The sequence below is a fragment of the Squalius cephalus genome (assembly GCF_949319135.1).
Source record: "Squalius cephalus genome assembly, chromosome: 10".
NCBI lineage: Eukaryota > Metazoa > Chordata > Actinopteri > Cypriniformes > Leuciscidae > Squalius > Squalius cephalus.
The window spans coordinates 1,462,000-1,476,585 of record NC_137131.1 but is presented as its reverse complement, the minus strand read 5'-3'; the positions used below and the strand labels follow the sequence as shown (position 1 = coordinate 1,476,585).

At 36.0% G+C, this 14,586-nt stretch overlaps 1 protein-coding gene across 2 annotated transcripts in view; it reads right to left on the bottom strand.

Annotated features, from left to right (window-relative positions):
- kif5ab (kinesin family member 5A, b) overlaps positions 1-14,586 on the bottom strand; it is a 581,587-nt gene that overhangs the window by 542,208 nt on the left and 24,793 nt on the right. For both annotated transcript variants that reach the window (XM_079883525.1, XM_079883524.1), the window contains exons 9-16: positions 14,196-14,300; positions 11,877-12,025; positions 11,147-11,295; positions 9,870-10,021; positions 9,044-9,112; positions 5,953-6,159; positions 4,421-4,567; positions 2,807-2,995 (exon numbers count right to left, since the gene is read on the bottom strand). In XM_079883525.1, coding sequence (XP_079739651.1) covers positions 2,807-2,995; positions 4,421-4,567; positions 5,953-6,159; positions 9,044-9,112; positions 9,870-10,021; positions 11,147-11,295; positions 11,877-12,025; positions 14,196-14,300 — 1,167 coding nt within the window. The remainder of the gene's footprint in view (positions 1-2,806; positions 2,996-4,420; positions 4,568-5,952; positions 6,160-9,043; positions 9,113-9,869; positions 10,022-11,146; positions 11,296-11,876; positions 12,026-14,195; positions 14,301-14,586) is intronic.

The window sequence follows — 14,586 nt, the reverse complement described above, 5'->3', positions numbered from 1 at the left end:
TCAACTATATATTGGTTTAGATACATTGGTTTCCTCAACTATATATTGGTTTAGATTAATTGGTTTCCTCAACTATATATTGGTTTAGATACATTGGTTTCCTCAACTATATATTGGTTTAGATTAATTGGTTTCCTCAACTATATATTGGTTTAGATACATTGGTTTCCTCAACTATATATTGGTTTAGATTAATTGGTTTCCTCAACTATATATTGGTTTAGAGATACATTGGTTTCCTCAACTATATATTGGTTTAGATTCATTGGTTTCCTCAACTATATATTGGTTTAGATACATTGGTTTCCTCAACTATATATTGGTTTAAATACATTGGTTTCCTCAACTATATATTGGTTTAGATACATTGGTTTCCTCAACTATATATTGGTTTAGATTAATTGGTTTCCTCAACTATATATTGGTTTAGATACATTGGTTTCCTCAACTATATATTGGTTTAGATTAATTGGTTTCCTCAACTATATATTGGTTTAGATACATTGGTTTCCTCAACTATATATTGGTTTAGATACATTGGTTTCCTCAACTATATATTGGTTTAGATTAATTGGTTTCCTCAACTATATATTGGTTTAGATACATTGGTTTCCTCAACTATATATTGGTTTAGATTAATTGGTTTCCTCAACTATATATTGGTTTAGATACATTGGTTTCCTCAACTATATATTGGTTTAGATTAATTGGTTTCCTCAACTATATATTGGTTTAGATACATTGGTTTCCTCAACTATATATTGGTTTAGATACATTGGTTTCCTCAACTATATATTGGTTTAAATACATTGGTTTCCTCAACTATATATTGGTTTAGATACATTGGTTTCCTCAACTATATATTGGTTTAGATACATTGGTTTCCTCAACTATATATTGGTTTAAATACATTGGTTTCCTCAACTATATATTGGTTTAGATACATTGGTTTCCTCAACTATATATTGGTTTAGATACATTGGTTTCCTCAACTATATATTGGTTTAAATACATTGGTTTCCTCAACTATATATTGGTTTAGATACATTGGTTTCCTCAACTATATATTGGTTTAGATTAATTGGTTTCCTCAACTATATATTGGTTTAGATACATTGGTTTCCTCAACTATATATTGGTTTAGATTAATTGGTTTCCTCAACTATATATTGGTTTAGATACATTGGTTTCCTCAACTATATATTGGTTTAGATTAATTGGTTTCCTCAACTATATATTGGTTTAGATTCATTGGTTTCCTCAACTATATATTGGTTTAGATACATTGGTTTCCTCAACTATATATTGGTTTAGATTAATTGGTTTCCTCAACTATATATTGGTTTAGATACATTGGTTTCCTCAACTATATATTGGTTTAGATTAATTGGTTTCCTCAACTATATATTGGTTTAGATTAATTGGTTTCCTCAACTATATATTGGTTTAGAGATACATTGGTTTCCTCAACTATATATTGGTTTAGATTCATTGGTTTCCTCAACTATATATTGGTTTAGATACATTGGTTTCCTCAACTATATATTGGTTTAAATACATTGGTTTCCTCAACTATATATTGGTTTAGATACATTGGTTTCCTCAACTATATATTGGTTTAGATTAATTGGTTTCCTCAACTATATATTAGTTTAGATACATTGGTTTCCTCAACTATATATTGGTTTAGATTAATTGGTTTCCTCAACTATATATTGGTTTAGATTAATTGGTTTCCTCAACTATATATTGGTTTAGATTAATTGGTTTCCTCAACTATATATTGGTTTAGATTAATTGGTTTCCTCAACTATATATTGGTTTAGATTAATTGGTTTCCTCAACTATATATTGGTTTAAATACATTGGTTTCCTCAACTATATATTGGTTTAAATACATTGGTTTCCTCAACTATATATTGGTTTAGATTAATTGGTTTCCTCAACTATATATTGGTTTAGATACATTGGTTTCCTCAACTATATATTGGTTTAGATTAATTGGTTTCCTCAACTATATATTGGTTTAAATACATTGGTTTCCTCAACTATATATTGGTTTAAATACATTGGTTTCCTCAACTATATATTGGTTTAAATACATTGGTTTCCTCAACTATATATTGGTTTAGATTAATTGGTTTCCTCAACTATATATTGGTTTAAATACATTGGTTTCCTCAACTATATATTGGTTTAGATTAATTGGTTTCCTCAACTATATATTGGTTTAGATTAATTGGTTTCCTCAACTATATATTGGTTTAAATACATTGGTTTCCTCAACTATATATTGGTTTAGATTAATTGGTTTCCTCAACTATATATTGGTTTAGATTAATTGGTTTCCTCAACTATATATTGGTTTAGATACATTGGTTTCCTCAACTATATATGTGTGTGTGCGTGCGTGCATGCGTGCGTGTGTGTGTGTGTGTGTGTGTTCTGACCTGTGATATGAGCAGTTGGCAGGAGCACAGTTCTCTCTCGGTCTCTGTGTTTGTGTGTGTGTGTGTGTGTGTGTGTGTGTGTGTGTGTGTGTGTGTGTGTGTGTGTGTGTTCTGACCTGTGATATGAGCAGTTGGCAGTAGCACAGTTCTCTCTCGGTCTCTGTGTGTGTGTGTGTGTGTGTGTGTGTGTGTGTGTGTGTGTGTGTGTGTGTGTGTGTGTGTGTGTGTGTGTTCTGACCTGTGATATGAGCAGTTGGCAGTAGCACAGTTCTCTCTCGGTCTCTGTGTGTGTGTGTGTGTGTGTGTGTGTGTGTGTGTGTGTGTGTGTGTGTGTGTGTGTGTGTGTGTGTTCTGACCTGTGATATGAGCAGTTGGCAGGAGCTCAGTTCTCTCTCGGTCTCCTCCATCTTGCGGTGACAGTCGGACTGTAAATTCTCCAGGTTTCGACAGCGTTTCACCACAGACTTCAGCTCAGACTTCAGTTTACTCACAAACACACGAACCACGGCGTATTCCTCCTCCAACACACACGACACGTCACGCGGCTGAAGGACAGAATTCACCTTTACTTCATACTTCTCAAATTATTCCTTTTTTGTTTTATTTCTAATATTACTTGTAATTTTTTTTCTTTTATTATCTTTTTATACACTACCAGTCAAAAGTTTTTGATCAGTAAGATTTGTAATGGTTTTAAAAGAAGTCTCTTCTGCTCACCAAGGCTGCATTTATTTGATTAAAAATACACACAAAAAAAACAATATTTTTTTATATATAAAGAGTAATATACTTTACAAAATATTCTATTTCAAATAAATGCTGTTCTTTTGAACTTTCTATTCATCAAAGAATCCTGAAATATAAAATGTATCACAGTTTCCACAAAAATATGAAACGGTTTTCAACACTGAGCATCAAATCATCATATTAGAGTGATTTCTGAAGGATCATGTGACACTGAAGACTGGAGTAATGATGCTGAAAATTCAGCTTTGATCACAGGAATAAATTACACTTTACTATATATTCACATAGAAAACAGATGATTTACATTATAATAATATTTCTATTACTGATACTATTTTTTTGTATTTTTAATCATATAAACACAGCCTTGGTGAGCAGAAGAGACTTCTTTTAAAAACATAAAAAATCTTACCGATCAAAAACTTTTGACTGGTAGTGTATGTATTTTTATATTTGTATAAAATATAATATTATATATTTATAAAATATAACAGGTTTTTTATTATTATATCCTGTAAATTCTATGTTTGATACATTTGCAGTAAAGTAATTTTTCTTTTGCCCAACTTTGGTAAGACAAATATTAAGTTTTGTCATGCCAATTATAGAAATGATTTAAAATCAGTTAGAAAAAGCAAATCAGATGCAAACTCTTCCAGCGTTCCAGTTTCAGCCATAAATGGTGTTTTAAAAGTGCAGTGTGTAATATTTAGGAGGATCTGTTGACAGAAATGCAATATCATATACATATGTTTTCAGTGGTGTATAAAGAGCTTACATAATGAACCATTATGTTTTTATTAGCTTAGAATGAGGCATTTCTCTCTACACACACCACGGGTCCGCTTACATCGACATGTTTCTACGGTGGCCCTGAACGGACAAACGCGTTTCGTCACTATGTTTTTCTTCATGATAAGAAGCTAGCTAAAGTCTGCGGATAAAACACTGACACAATGATGAACAAGTAACAATAATATTCACAATAACATATCATTTTACTGAATATTCAAGTAGACCTAATTTCTTAATGTATCTTTGTAAAGAAACCTCATTGTTTAATTGGCTACTCTCTGCTGTCTCAGTTGACGACATCACTTCCTGTCGGCCAGCGTAACTTCTGTTTGTTGCAATTCACAACCTCACCACTAGATGCAGCTAAAACTTACACACTGCACCTTAAACTCAGAAAACCTCATGCGTTGGTTCACACACTCGCTCACCAGTCTGAGGTCACCGTCTCCCAGTATGAGGCTGAAGTCGTTGAGATCCTTCATGAGGGTGTTCAACACCTCAGTGATGCGTTTCCTGTGCTGGACGCTCACTTCCTGTAGCCGGGAAAACTCCGCCTCCAAACACATGAGATCCGACTGAGAGGAAGACAGAGAATTACACCCCAAATATAAACATTCACTGTGTGTGTAAGTAGACTAAAGGTATTGGATCACTGGTGATATAATTACATTATTTATACATAACATTACATAACATTGATTAGATAATTTTGCAAGAAAACAAGACTTGTTTTCAACACTGATTAAAGGCCCGTTCACACTGATAACTGTAATGATAGCGATAAAGATATAGGTCTAAAAATCGCTCTAAATATAAAAGAATATCAAAGTCCACATCTGAACTATAACAATAAAGGCACGTTCAGAACGATTTTTTTCCAGCTGATGAACGATAAAAACATTGACTGCCAATCAGAATCCATCCTGCTTTAAGAGCTCGAGCATTTAAAGCGACAGGCGACAAACTGCAGTCTACTGGTGTGGACGCTAATATACTGTAGTTATCGTTTTTAGGCCCCTATCACACAACCGGCACACGCCCTGCGTGAAAATGAAAACTGCGTCAGGCTGAAACTAGCGAAACACACTTTCCTGGCGCTGCATTGTGCCGGTTGTGTAAATAGCAAATGTATTTGCGCCCATCTGTGGCCCATGGGCTGCTGATCTGAGAACGAGGTGTGTGTTCTGGCACATTGTTGGTGCATTGCTATTTTGAGAAACTGAAGTAGACTGAGCCGTTGACCAACTGAAAACCTGGTTGAAAAAAGTCAATGATGCCATATTTTTTTTATTTATTTAAAAAGCATGTTAGTAATATGCGCCTTACACTCTGCTTATTACACACACTCTGCTTATTACACACAAAGGGACACACGCGCAGCAGCACACACACACATGCTAAATATTTAAATAAAAGGATTACAATGTAAAAGATTATTACTGTGTACATAAAGATGTCCCGTAGATCTTCGCACACATAAGAAGATCCGTTTCCTCGCTAGAGAAGCGTTCAGTATTTGTGTAAATGTAAATAGCGAATCCGCCATGGCGCAAGCGCAACTGGCTTTTAAAGGGAATGGGAGACGAGACTCTGATTGGTTTATTTCACGTTACGTCCAAAACACACCCATTACTCATTAAGAGAATAGAGACAAAACACACCCATTACTCATTAAGAGAATAGAGATAAAACACACCCATTACTCATTAAGAGAATAGAGATAAAACACACTCATTACTCATTAAGAGAATAGAGACGACCCTTTTAGACCATGCGCCGGGAGCGCCGACCATTTTCCCCGTCGTTAAACTAGCAAAAGTGGATTCGGACACAACCTAAGTGCGCTTGCTAAGTCTACGCGCTTTAGACCATGAGCTTAGATCGTTAAAATATGGCCCTTAGTGTGAACGGGCCTTAAGATATTAGTTTTAAGAGATTGTGTTTGCAGTGTTTGTCGTACGGTTTTGTGCGACAGCTCCTCGGTGAGTTGTCGGTTCTGAAGGTTCATGTCTTCGTTCTCCTGAATCTTCATGTCGTAGTTCAGAGCGAGTTCCTCCAGCGCCTGCAGAACCTCCTTCACCTCGGCCTTCGAACTCTCACTCTCAGCCTGCAGTCGAGTCAGCTCACACTGCACACGCTCACAGTCCCCACGCGACGAGGCCAGCAGCTACACACACACACACACACACACACACACACACACACACACACACACACACACACACACACACACACACACACACACACACACACACACACACACACACACACGAACACACACGAACACACACGAACACACAGACACACAGACACACACACAGCAAGAAAATACATTTTTTTCTGCTGACCTATTTTACACAAGACTGAAATCATCCTCTATGCTGTTTTATCTTTATGATTTACAACTTTATGCAGTGGGCATTTTGGGAATATCCCAGCTCAGCTAACAGGGAACGTTCTCAGAGCTTTGGATAACGTTCTGGCAAGGTTCTTTCAGTAACATTAATAGAACGCTCGTTCTGCTCTGCTAACAAAAAATGTTTTGCTAATGTTCTCTGATCGTTACTTTTGAATGTTCTCTGAACGTTACTTTGGAATGTTCTCTGATTGTTACTTTTGAATGTTCTCTGATTGTTACTTTTGAATGTTCTCTGATTGTTACTTTTGAATGTTCTCTGATTGTTACTTTTGAATGTTCTCTGATTGTTACTTTTGAATGTTCTCTGATTGTTACTTTTGAATGTTCTCTGATTGTTACTTTTGAATGTTCTCTGAACGTTACTTTTGAATGTTCTCTGAACGTTACTTTTGAATGTTCTCTGAACGTTACTTTTGAATGTTCTCTGAACGTTACTTTAGAATGTTCTCTGATTGTTACTTTTGAATGTTCTCTGATCGTTACTTTTGAATGTTCTCTGAACGTTACTTTGGAATGTTCTCTGATTGTTACTTTTGAATGTTCTCTGATTGTTACTTTTGAATGTTCTCTGAACGTTACTTTTGAATGTTCTCTGAACGTTACTTTTGAATGTTCTCTGAACGTTACTTTTGAATGTTCTCTGAACGTTACTTTAGAATGTTCTCTGAACGTTACTTTTGAATGTTCTCTGATAGTTACTTTTGAATGTTCTCTGAACGTTACTTTTGAATGTTCTCTGATAGTTACTTTTGAATGTTCTCTGAACGTTACTTTTGAATGTTCTCTGAATGTTACTTTAGAATGTTCTCTGATTGTTACTTTTGAATGTTCTCTGAACGTTACTTTTGAATGTTCTCTGATAGTTACTTTAGAATGTTCTCTGATTGTTACTTTTGAATGTTCTCTGAACGTTACTTTTGAATGTTCTCTGATAGTTACTTTTGAATGTTCTCTGAACGTTACTTTTGAATGTTCTCTGATAGTTACTTTTGAATGTTCTCTGAACGTTACTTTTGAATGTTCTCTGAACGTTACTTTAGAATGTTCTCTGATTGTTACTTTTGAATGTTCTCTGATCGTTACTTTTGAATGTTCTCTGATAGTTACTTTTGAATGTTCTCTGAACGTTACTTTTGAATGTTCTCTGATTGTTACTTTTGAATGTTCTCTGAACGTTACTTTTGAATGTTCTCTGATTGTTACTTTTGAATGTTCTCTGATCGTTACTTTAGAATGTTCTCTGATCGTTACTTTAGAATGTTCTCTGATCGTTACTTTTGAATGTTCTCTGAACGTTACTTTTGAATGTTCTCTGAACGTTACTTTTGAATGTTCTCTGAACGTTACTTTTGAATGTTCTCTAATTGTTACTTTTGAATGTTCTCTGAACGTTACTTTAGAATGTTCTCTGAACGTTACTTTAGAATGTTCTCTGAACGTTACTTTTGAATGTTCTCTGAACGTTACTTTAGAATGTTCTCTGAACGTTACTTTTGAATGTTCTCTGAACGTTACTTTTGAATGTTCTCTGAACGTTACTTTTGAATGTTCTCTGAACGTTACTTTTGAATGTTCTCTGAACGTTACTTTTGAATGTTCTCTGAATGTTACTTTAGAATGTTCTCTGATCGTTACTTTTGAATCTTCTCTGATTGTTACTTTTGAATATTCTCTGAACATGTTATGTTACTTTTGAATCTTCTCTGAACGTTACTTTAGAATGTTCTCTGATTGTTACTTTTGAATGTTCTCTGAACGTTACTTTTGAATGTTCTCTGAACGTTACTTTTGAATGTTCTCTGATTGTTACTTTTGAATGTTCTCTGAACGTTACTTTAGACTGTTCTCTGAATGTTACTTTAGACTGTTCTCTGAATGTTACTTTAGAATGTTCTCTGATCGCTACTTTAGAATGTTCTCTGAACGTTACTTTTGAATGTTCTCTGATCGTTACTTTTGAATGTTCTCTGAACGTTACTTTTGAATGTTCTCTGATTGTTACTTTTGAATGTTCTCTGAACGTTACTTTAGACTGTTCTCTGAATGTTACTTTAGACTGTTCTCTGAATGTTACTTTAGAATGTTCTCTGATCGCTACTTTTGAATGTTCTCTGAACGTTACTTTTGAATGTTCTCTGAACGTTACTTTTGAATGTTCTCTGAACGTTACTTTTGAATGTTCTCTGAACATAACATCCACATACTAAATACTACTATTTATGCAATTGTGACGAAGTAGTTTGTCCCAAAGCTTGCCAATTATTCTGCTACAGACTCAAAAGTATGTATTTTTTCTTCACAAAAACAGGGCATAGTATAAGTAGGCGGATTGGGATGCAGCAATAGTCAGTATAATGTCTTTTGGGGAGCATCATAATAAAGTGTCAGCAGATATTAAGCAGAGAGTCTATTAATACTCAGCTAGTTGACATGTAGTTGCAAAGTTACTTCTAGTTAGTAGAATGTCTAAAGTGGACTATCGAAATAAAGTGTAACCACAGTATGTAGCACATTATGTACAGAATGTAGTATGCCAGTATTTCAGTGCAAACAGTGGCTGAATGCTGCTCTATTTTTGCCATATAACGATGTGACAGGAATAGCAATTTTGAATTCAGCAAATGTTTTTAACCTCTTCTTGATCCAGCATTTGCTCCTTCAGTTTTTCCACCAGCTGACACTGTAAATTAATCTCATCATCCTGTCAGAGAGAGAGAAAAAATCTATCAGAGAGCCAATATTTCCATGCATTGACTACAGGCTGTGAGGGTTTGTGTTTTTTTGTTTGTGTGGGTTTTTTTTTTTGTGAGTTTATGTGTCTATGAGTTTCAGTTTGTCTGCCTGTGAGTTTGTGTCTATGAGTTTGTGTGTCTGTGAGTTTGTGTGTTTGTGAGTTTGTTTGTGTATCTGTGTTTGTGTGTCTGTCAGTTTGTTTGTCTGAGTTTGTGTGTGAGTTTGTGTGTCTGTGAGTGTATGTTTGTTTGTCTGAGTTTGTGTCTGAATTTATGTGTCTGTGAGTGTTTGTTTGTGTGTGTCTGTGAGTGTTTGTGAGATTGTGTGTTTGTGAGTGTGTGTGTCTGAGTTTGTGTCTGTGAGTGTGTGTCTGTGAGTGTCTGTGAGATTATGTGTCTGAGTTTGAGTGTCTGAGTTTGTGTGTCTGTGAGTGTTTGTTTGTGTGTCTGTGAGTGTTTGTGTGTTTGTGTGTCTGTGAGTTTGTGTGTCTGTGAGTTTGTGTGTCTGAGTTTGTGTGTCTGTGAGTGTTTGTTTGTGTGTCTGTGAGTGTTTGTTTGTGTGTCTGGGAGTGTTTGTGTGTTTGTGTGTCTGTGAGTTTGTGTGTCTGTGAGTTTGTGTGTCTGAGTTTGTGTGTCTGTGAGTGTTTGTTTGTGTGTCTGTGAGTGTTTGTGAGTTTGTGTGTCTGTGAGATTGTGCGTCTGTGAGTGTGTATGTTCTGCTCACACCTTGTCGTCCAGTTGTTTGTAGAGTTTGCGTATATCTTCCTCATATTTGAGCTTGTGTTCCTCTGGGATTAACACACACACACTGTTGCTCTGGTTGTCTTCACTGACATCAGACTCCTCAGCCATGAGATCCAGCGCTGACACACACTCCCCTGAAGCACAATCACACCATTATTTACTTGTACTACGGTAAAACTATAATACATGTTTACAGGAACCTCCTCTTAAGATTTACTTTACTTTACCCTTACACTACTTACTTCTAATGTGGAAGTACACTGGTACATTTTAGTACTTTTTTAGTACTTTTTTCTCATTACTGGGGTGATACCATGGTACATACTAATAAACAGTTTAACATTTATTCATTTTTCAGATGCTTTAGTGAATGAATGTCAGGTATTTACATGATACTCCAAAGTACTTCCAGGAGTACCATGGTACTGCCACGGTAAATGTCCAAAGAAAAAAAATAAAATTACTGTGTCTTATTTAAAATCATTACAAAGTAAGCATACTTTGGCAATATTCTCCAATAGACTGAAAAAAATATTGTGATTTACTTTAAAATGATTTTTACTCAGAAATTGCAAGTAAATAATAACAAAGAAACGGCAAGTAACACATTAAATTAAACATGAAATTTTTAAGTAAAAAAACTGAAATAGTATTTGCATGTAAAACATGCTTCAATAATCTTTGTTTTATCTATTAAAATGTATTTATTTAGTTTAATTCAATTAAAATAAATTATTAATTTATTATTTATATTAAAATTATTTGAAAATATCAATATGATCAAACAAATATTTAAATAAAAACATTTTAATATATACTGTATATTCTTAAATATTTAAAACTGATTTTACCACATGAAATGTCCAAAAAATTAATTAATTACATTTTATTAAAATATATCAATATGATCAAACAAATATTTAAATAAAAAACGTTTAATTTATTTATTTAAAACTGATTTTACCATGGTGCATGTCTGCATTTTTTTTGTAACAAAATGTACTATAATAAACTTACAACTTTTTAAAGGGTAATATATATTTAGTCATGCCAGTATGTAAATATATTAATATTATCAAATAAATAGACTTTTAAATATATTTTTTACAATTATTTTTACTTATTTAAAACTATGAATTTATCAAACCCCATGCATTACTATGATATATATGTTTGATGAATCTACCACCATGTTACCAGTTCAAATCAATCACGGTCTCGTAGAGAAATCAGGTGTGTGTGTGTGTGTGTGTTCTCACCGTCACGCCCGCGGTTAAGCTCCGCCTCCAGCCTCTGGATGTTCTCCTTCAGGTTCTTGTTCTTCTCCTTCTCTTTCTCATATTTCCTCTTCCACTGTTCTGCTGTCAGCTCCAGGTTCACCGACGCCGTGTTCCTGATGGTCTTTGCGCTGAGAGAGATGGAGTGTCACTCTAAAAAATCTTGGGTTATTTTTTCTACCCAAATCCTGGGTTGAGCCTTTTGGGTACATTTTTTGGGTTATTTTTTCAGCGTTTGGGTAGTTTTTGTGTTATCCAAATCCTGGGTCAGATATAACAACCCAGGGGTTGAGTTATTTATCGCAGGCTTTTTGCAACCTCTTGTGGAGAGAGCAGTGCAGCTCCGTCAAATTGTTATTTTTTATATCTAAAAATTCGTTATTGTTCTGTATATTATTTCATTTGATCCAAATCAACATTCAGGGGCATCAACCCATCGTGGATTTGAGTTTAAGTTTGGATTTGAGTCTAACCTATACGAGTTTAAGTTAATCCGAAAACATTAATTCATGTATGAAGTAAAAAAAAGCTAGAACTATAGTAAAAATAAAAAATGGTTTAAATCAATCCATTATGCTGGGTTAAATAAACAACCCAATTTGTTGGGTAAAATTAACCCAACATGTGTTCTGTCTTATATTTACCCAGCCCTTGGGTTGAAAACAACCCAAATTGTAATATTTTAACCCAGTGTTTTTAGAGTGTGTGTTACCGTTGTCCGAACATCAGAGTGGATTTGGTCTCGGCGTCGTTGAAGGCTGAAGGGGAGCAGCAGATGAACATGGTGGTTCTGCAGTTTCCGCCCAGAGAATCCTGCAGGATCCGCGTCATCTTACTGTCCCGGTACGGCACGTGAGTCTTCTGCACCGACAGAGAGAACTTACTGAGTTTAAAAGGGTTAAAGGTGACATATTATGCCCCTTTTCACAATATGTAATATAAATATATGGTGTCCCCTGAATGTGTCTGTGAAATTTCAGCTCAAATGTTATTTATTACAGCTGGTCGAATTTGCCCCTTTTTGGGTATGAGCAAAAATGTGCCGTTTTTGTGTGTGTGTCCCTTTAAATGCAAATGAGCTAGAGATGGCATGCTTTGCTCAAACTTTTGCCATTGCGTTAGAACTGGTCACTGCTGTTAGACTGGGTAAACCCAGCCCGATCTGCCGGAGATTTGATTTTGCCCTGGAGCTCAGGCTGGAAACCTGTACGTTCTTCGTTAAATCTGCGGGGACCAATCACAAACTGGCGCGCTATTGGTAGGTTTAATCCAATCCAATCCAATTCCTTCTAACCCCTCGACGATGCTCAATGGCTTCTTTAGTTTAGCAAACAAATCGCTCGAGTGGGTGTAAATACCACTCGCTTTCATGTTTTTTTTCCCCTGCCTGGAGTTTTCGCGTCGCTCTACAAAGTACGTCACCCGGATTGTTGGTCTGATTGGTTGAAGGCAGGGCCTGAAGTTAACTTTTTTGACCACCAGCCACTGTGGCGGGTGGATTTAAAAATCCACCCGCCACAGTGACTTTTTACCAGCCAGTTTTTTTTTTTTTTTTGGCCTCATAAAAGGTGAGAAAAAGAGGAATTGCACAAACATTTGTTCTTTAACTTGTAAGAATACACATTTAAGTGCTGTCAAGTTATTAACGAGATCCATACAATTAATAATAACTCTTAGAATACAGATATAGACCTAGTGCAGCTCGTTTGTAAACAAATCACACGCGGCTGTGTTGATGGCTGGGCAGCTGTTAGTTACAGCGTTCAGGAACCGTTAAGCAGAACTAAATTAACATTGTTATTACTGGTAAAGTTACCGGGTAGGCTACCGGACATTTTCTCACCAGTTCCCAACTCCCAACATCTGTGCAACTGTCATTGTACTGATGTCAGCGTTGCATTACCGGTATCTCATCTCACCAACAGTTTAATACTTAACTCACACATTCAAACGTAGTCAGAGAAAAGGGCCTCATCTTTCTCTCCGATCACATATAACGTTACGTTCCGAAAAACTCAAACTGCGCTGCTTTCACAGATGCTTTCTTTACTCCAGTAATGTGCCGCCACATTTTTAGCTAAAATCCAACGAAATGGCTGACTTCGTTTACATGTCAAAGAACAACAGTCGCAAAAAAAAAAAAAAAAAAAAAAAAAACCTTCGCAAAGACCCGGCCCCTTTAACGTTAGTTTCTGTTGCTATGTCCGACAAGCTACACCGCGCTCACGCCAAACCATGATCTCACGCAATGAAAAGCACATCGCGCAGCAGAGAGGACACTGACAACACGCTGACAGACAAGACAGTCCAGGTTACTTTTGATATTAAACAAAGTCTCAACGTTAAAATTTGGTCATTTTTAAAGAAATTTAGACATACCGTTTTGTGGCTCTGTAATGTGTCTTGACAGATCGCTGTGGTGCCTCTGTTAAAGCTGCTCGTGAACCGATCATCTCTTCCTCGTTAATTTATAGCATCAAATAAACATGAATGAACATAAGAAGGAATGTAGTTTTAACTGCGGAAAGATGTCAGTAGGCTTACTCAGTAACTTACACTCCGTTTTTTCAAGTTCAAATCCTCCAACGTTGAACTCTCCTGACTGCTTTGTCGGACAAAAAAAATGTCCGCGGATTATGATTGGCCAGATCGCCTGTCAATCAAACTCCCCGCGAAGGGTCGGTTCTCATTGGCTGCCTGCCAATGTGGCAGGTAGATTGACAGTGTTACCCGCCAATTGCAGAATTCACCCGCATTTGGCGTGTGGTCGGGTGTTAATTTCAGGCCCTGGTTGAAGGACTATCCAATTGCGTAAAGACTCTACAGAGTCATTTGAACTCACCAGAACAAAGTTACTGGGTTTCACTTTTCACGTTTTCTGGGTTGGAGGATGCAACAGGGACTCGAAAATAGCACTTAAACACGGAAAAAGTCAGATTTTCATGATATTTCCCCTTTAAGGCTATCCATGGATCTGCTCCTCTGAAGGGAAGCGTAAGGCATCGGTTTGATATGCGATGCTGTGACTCACGGTGCCTTCGGCCAGAGCTGAGATGACGTTCCCCAGCGCTGACAGAGACTTGTTGATGTTCTTGGCTTCATCCAGGACCGATCCTTCCGCTCCCGTCTTACTCACCTGGAAAAATAACGCTACACTTCAAATGTCTGGGGTCAGTATGAAGAAATTAATCGTTTTTATTAGGTAGGGCTGCATTAAAAGTGACAGTAAAGAAAATAAATGCTGTTCTTTTGAACTTTCTATTCATCAAAGAATCCTGACGAATAAAATGTATCACAGTTTCCATAAAATATGAAGAAACAACACTGATAATAATCATAAATGTTTCTTGAGCAGCAAATCATCATATTAGAGTGATTTCTGAAGGATCATGTGACACTGAAGACTGGAGTAATGATGCTGA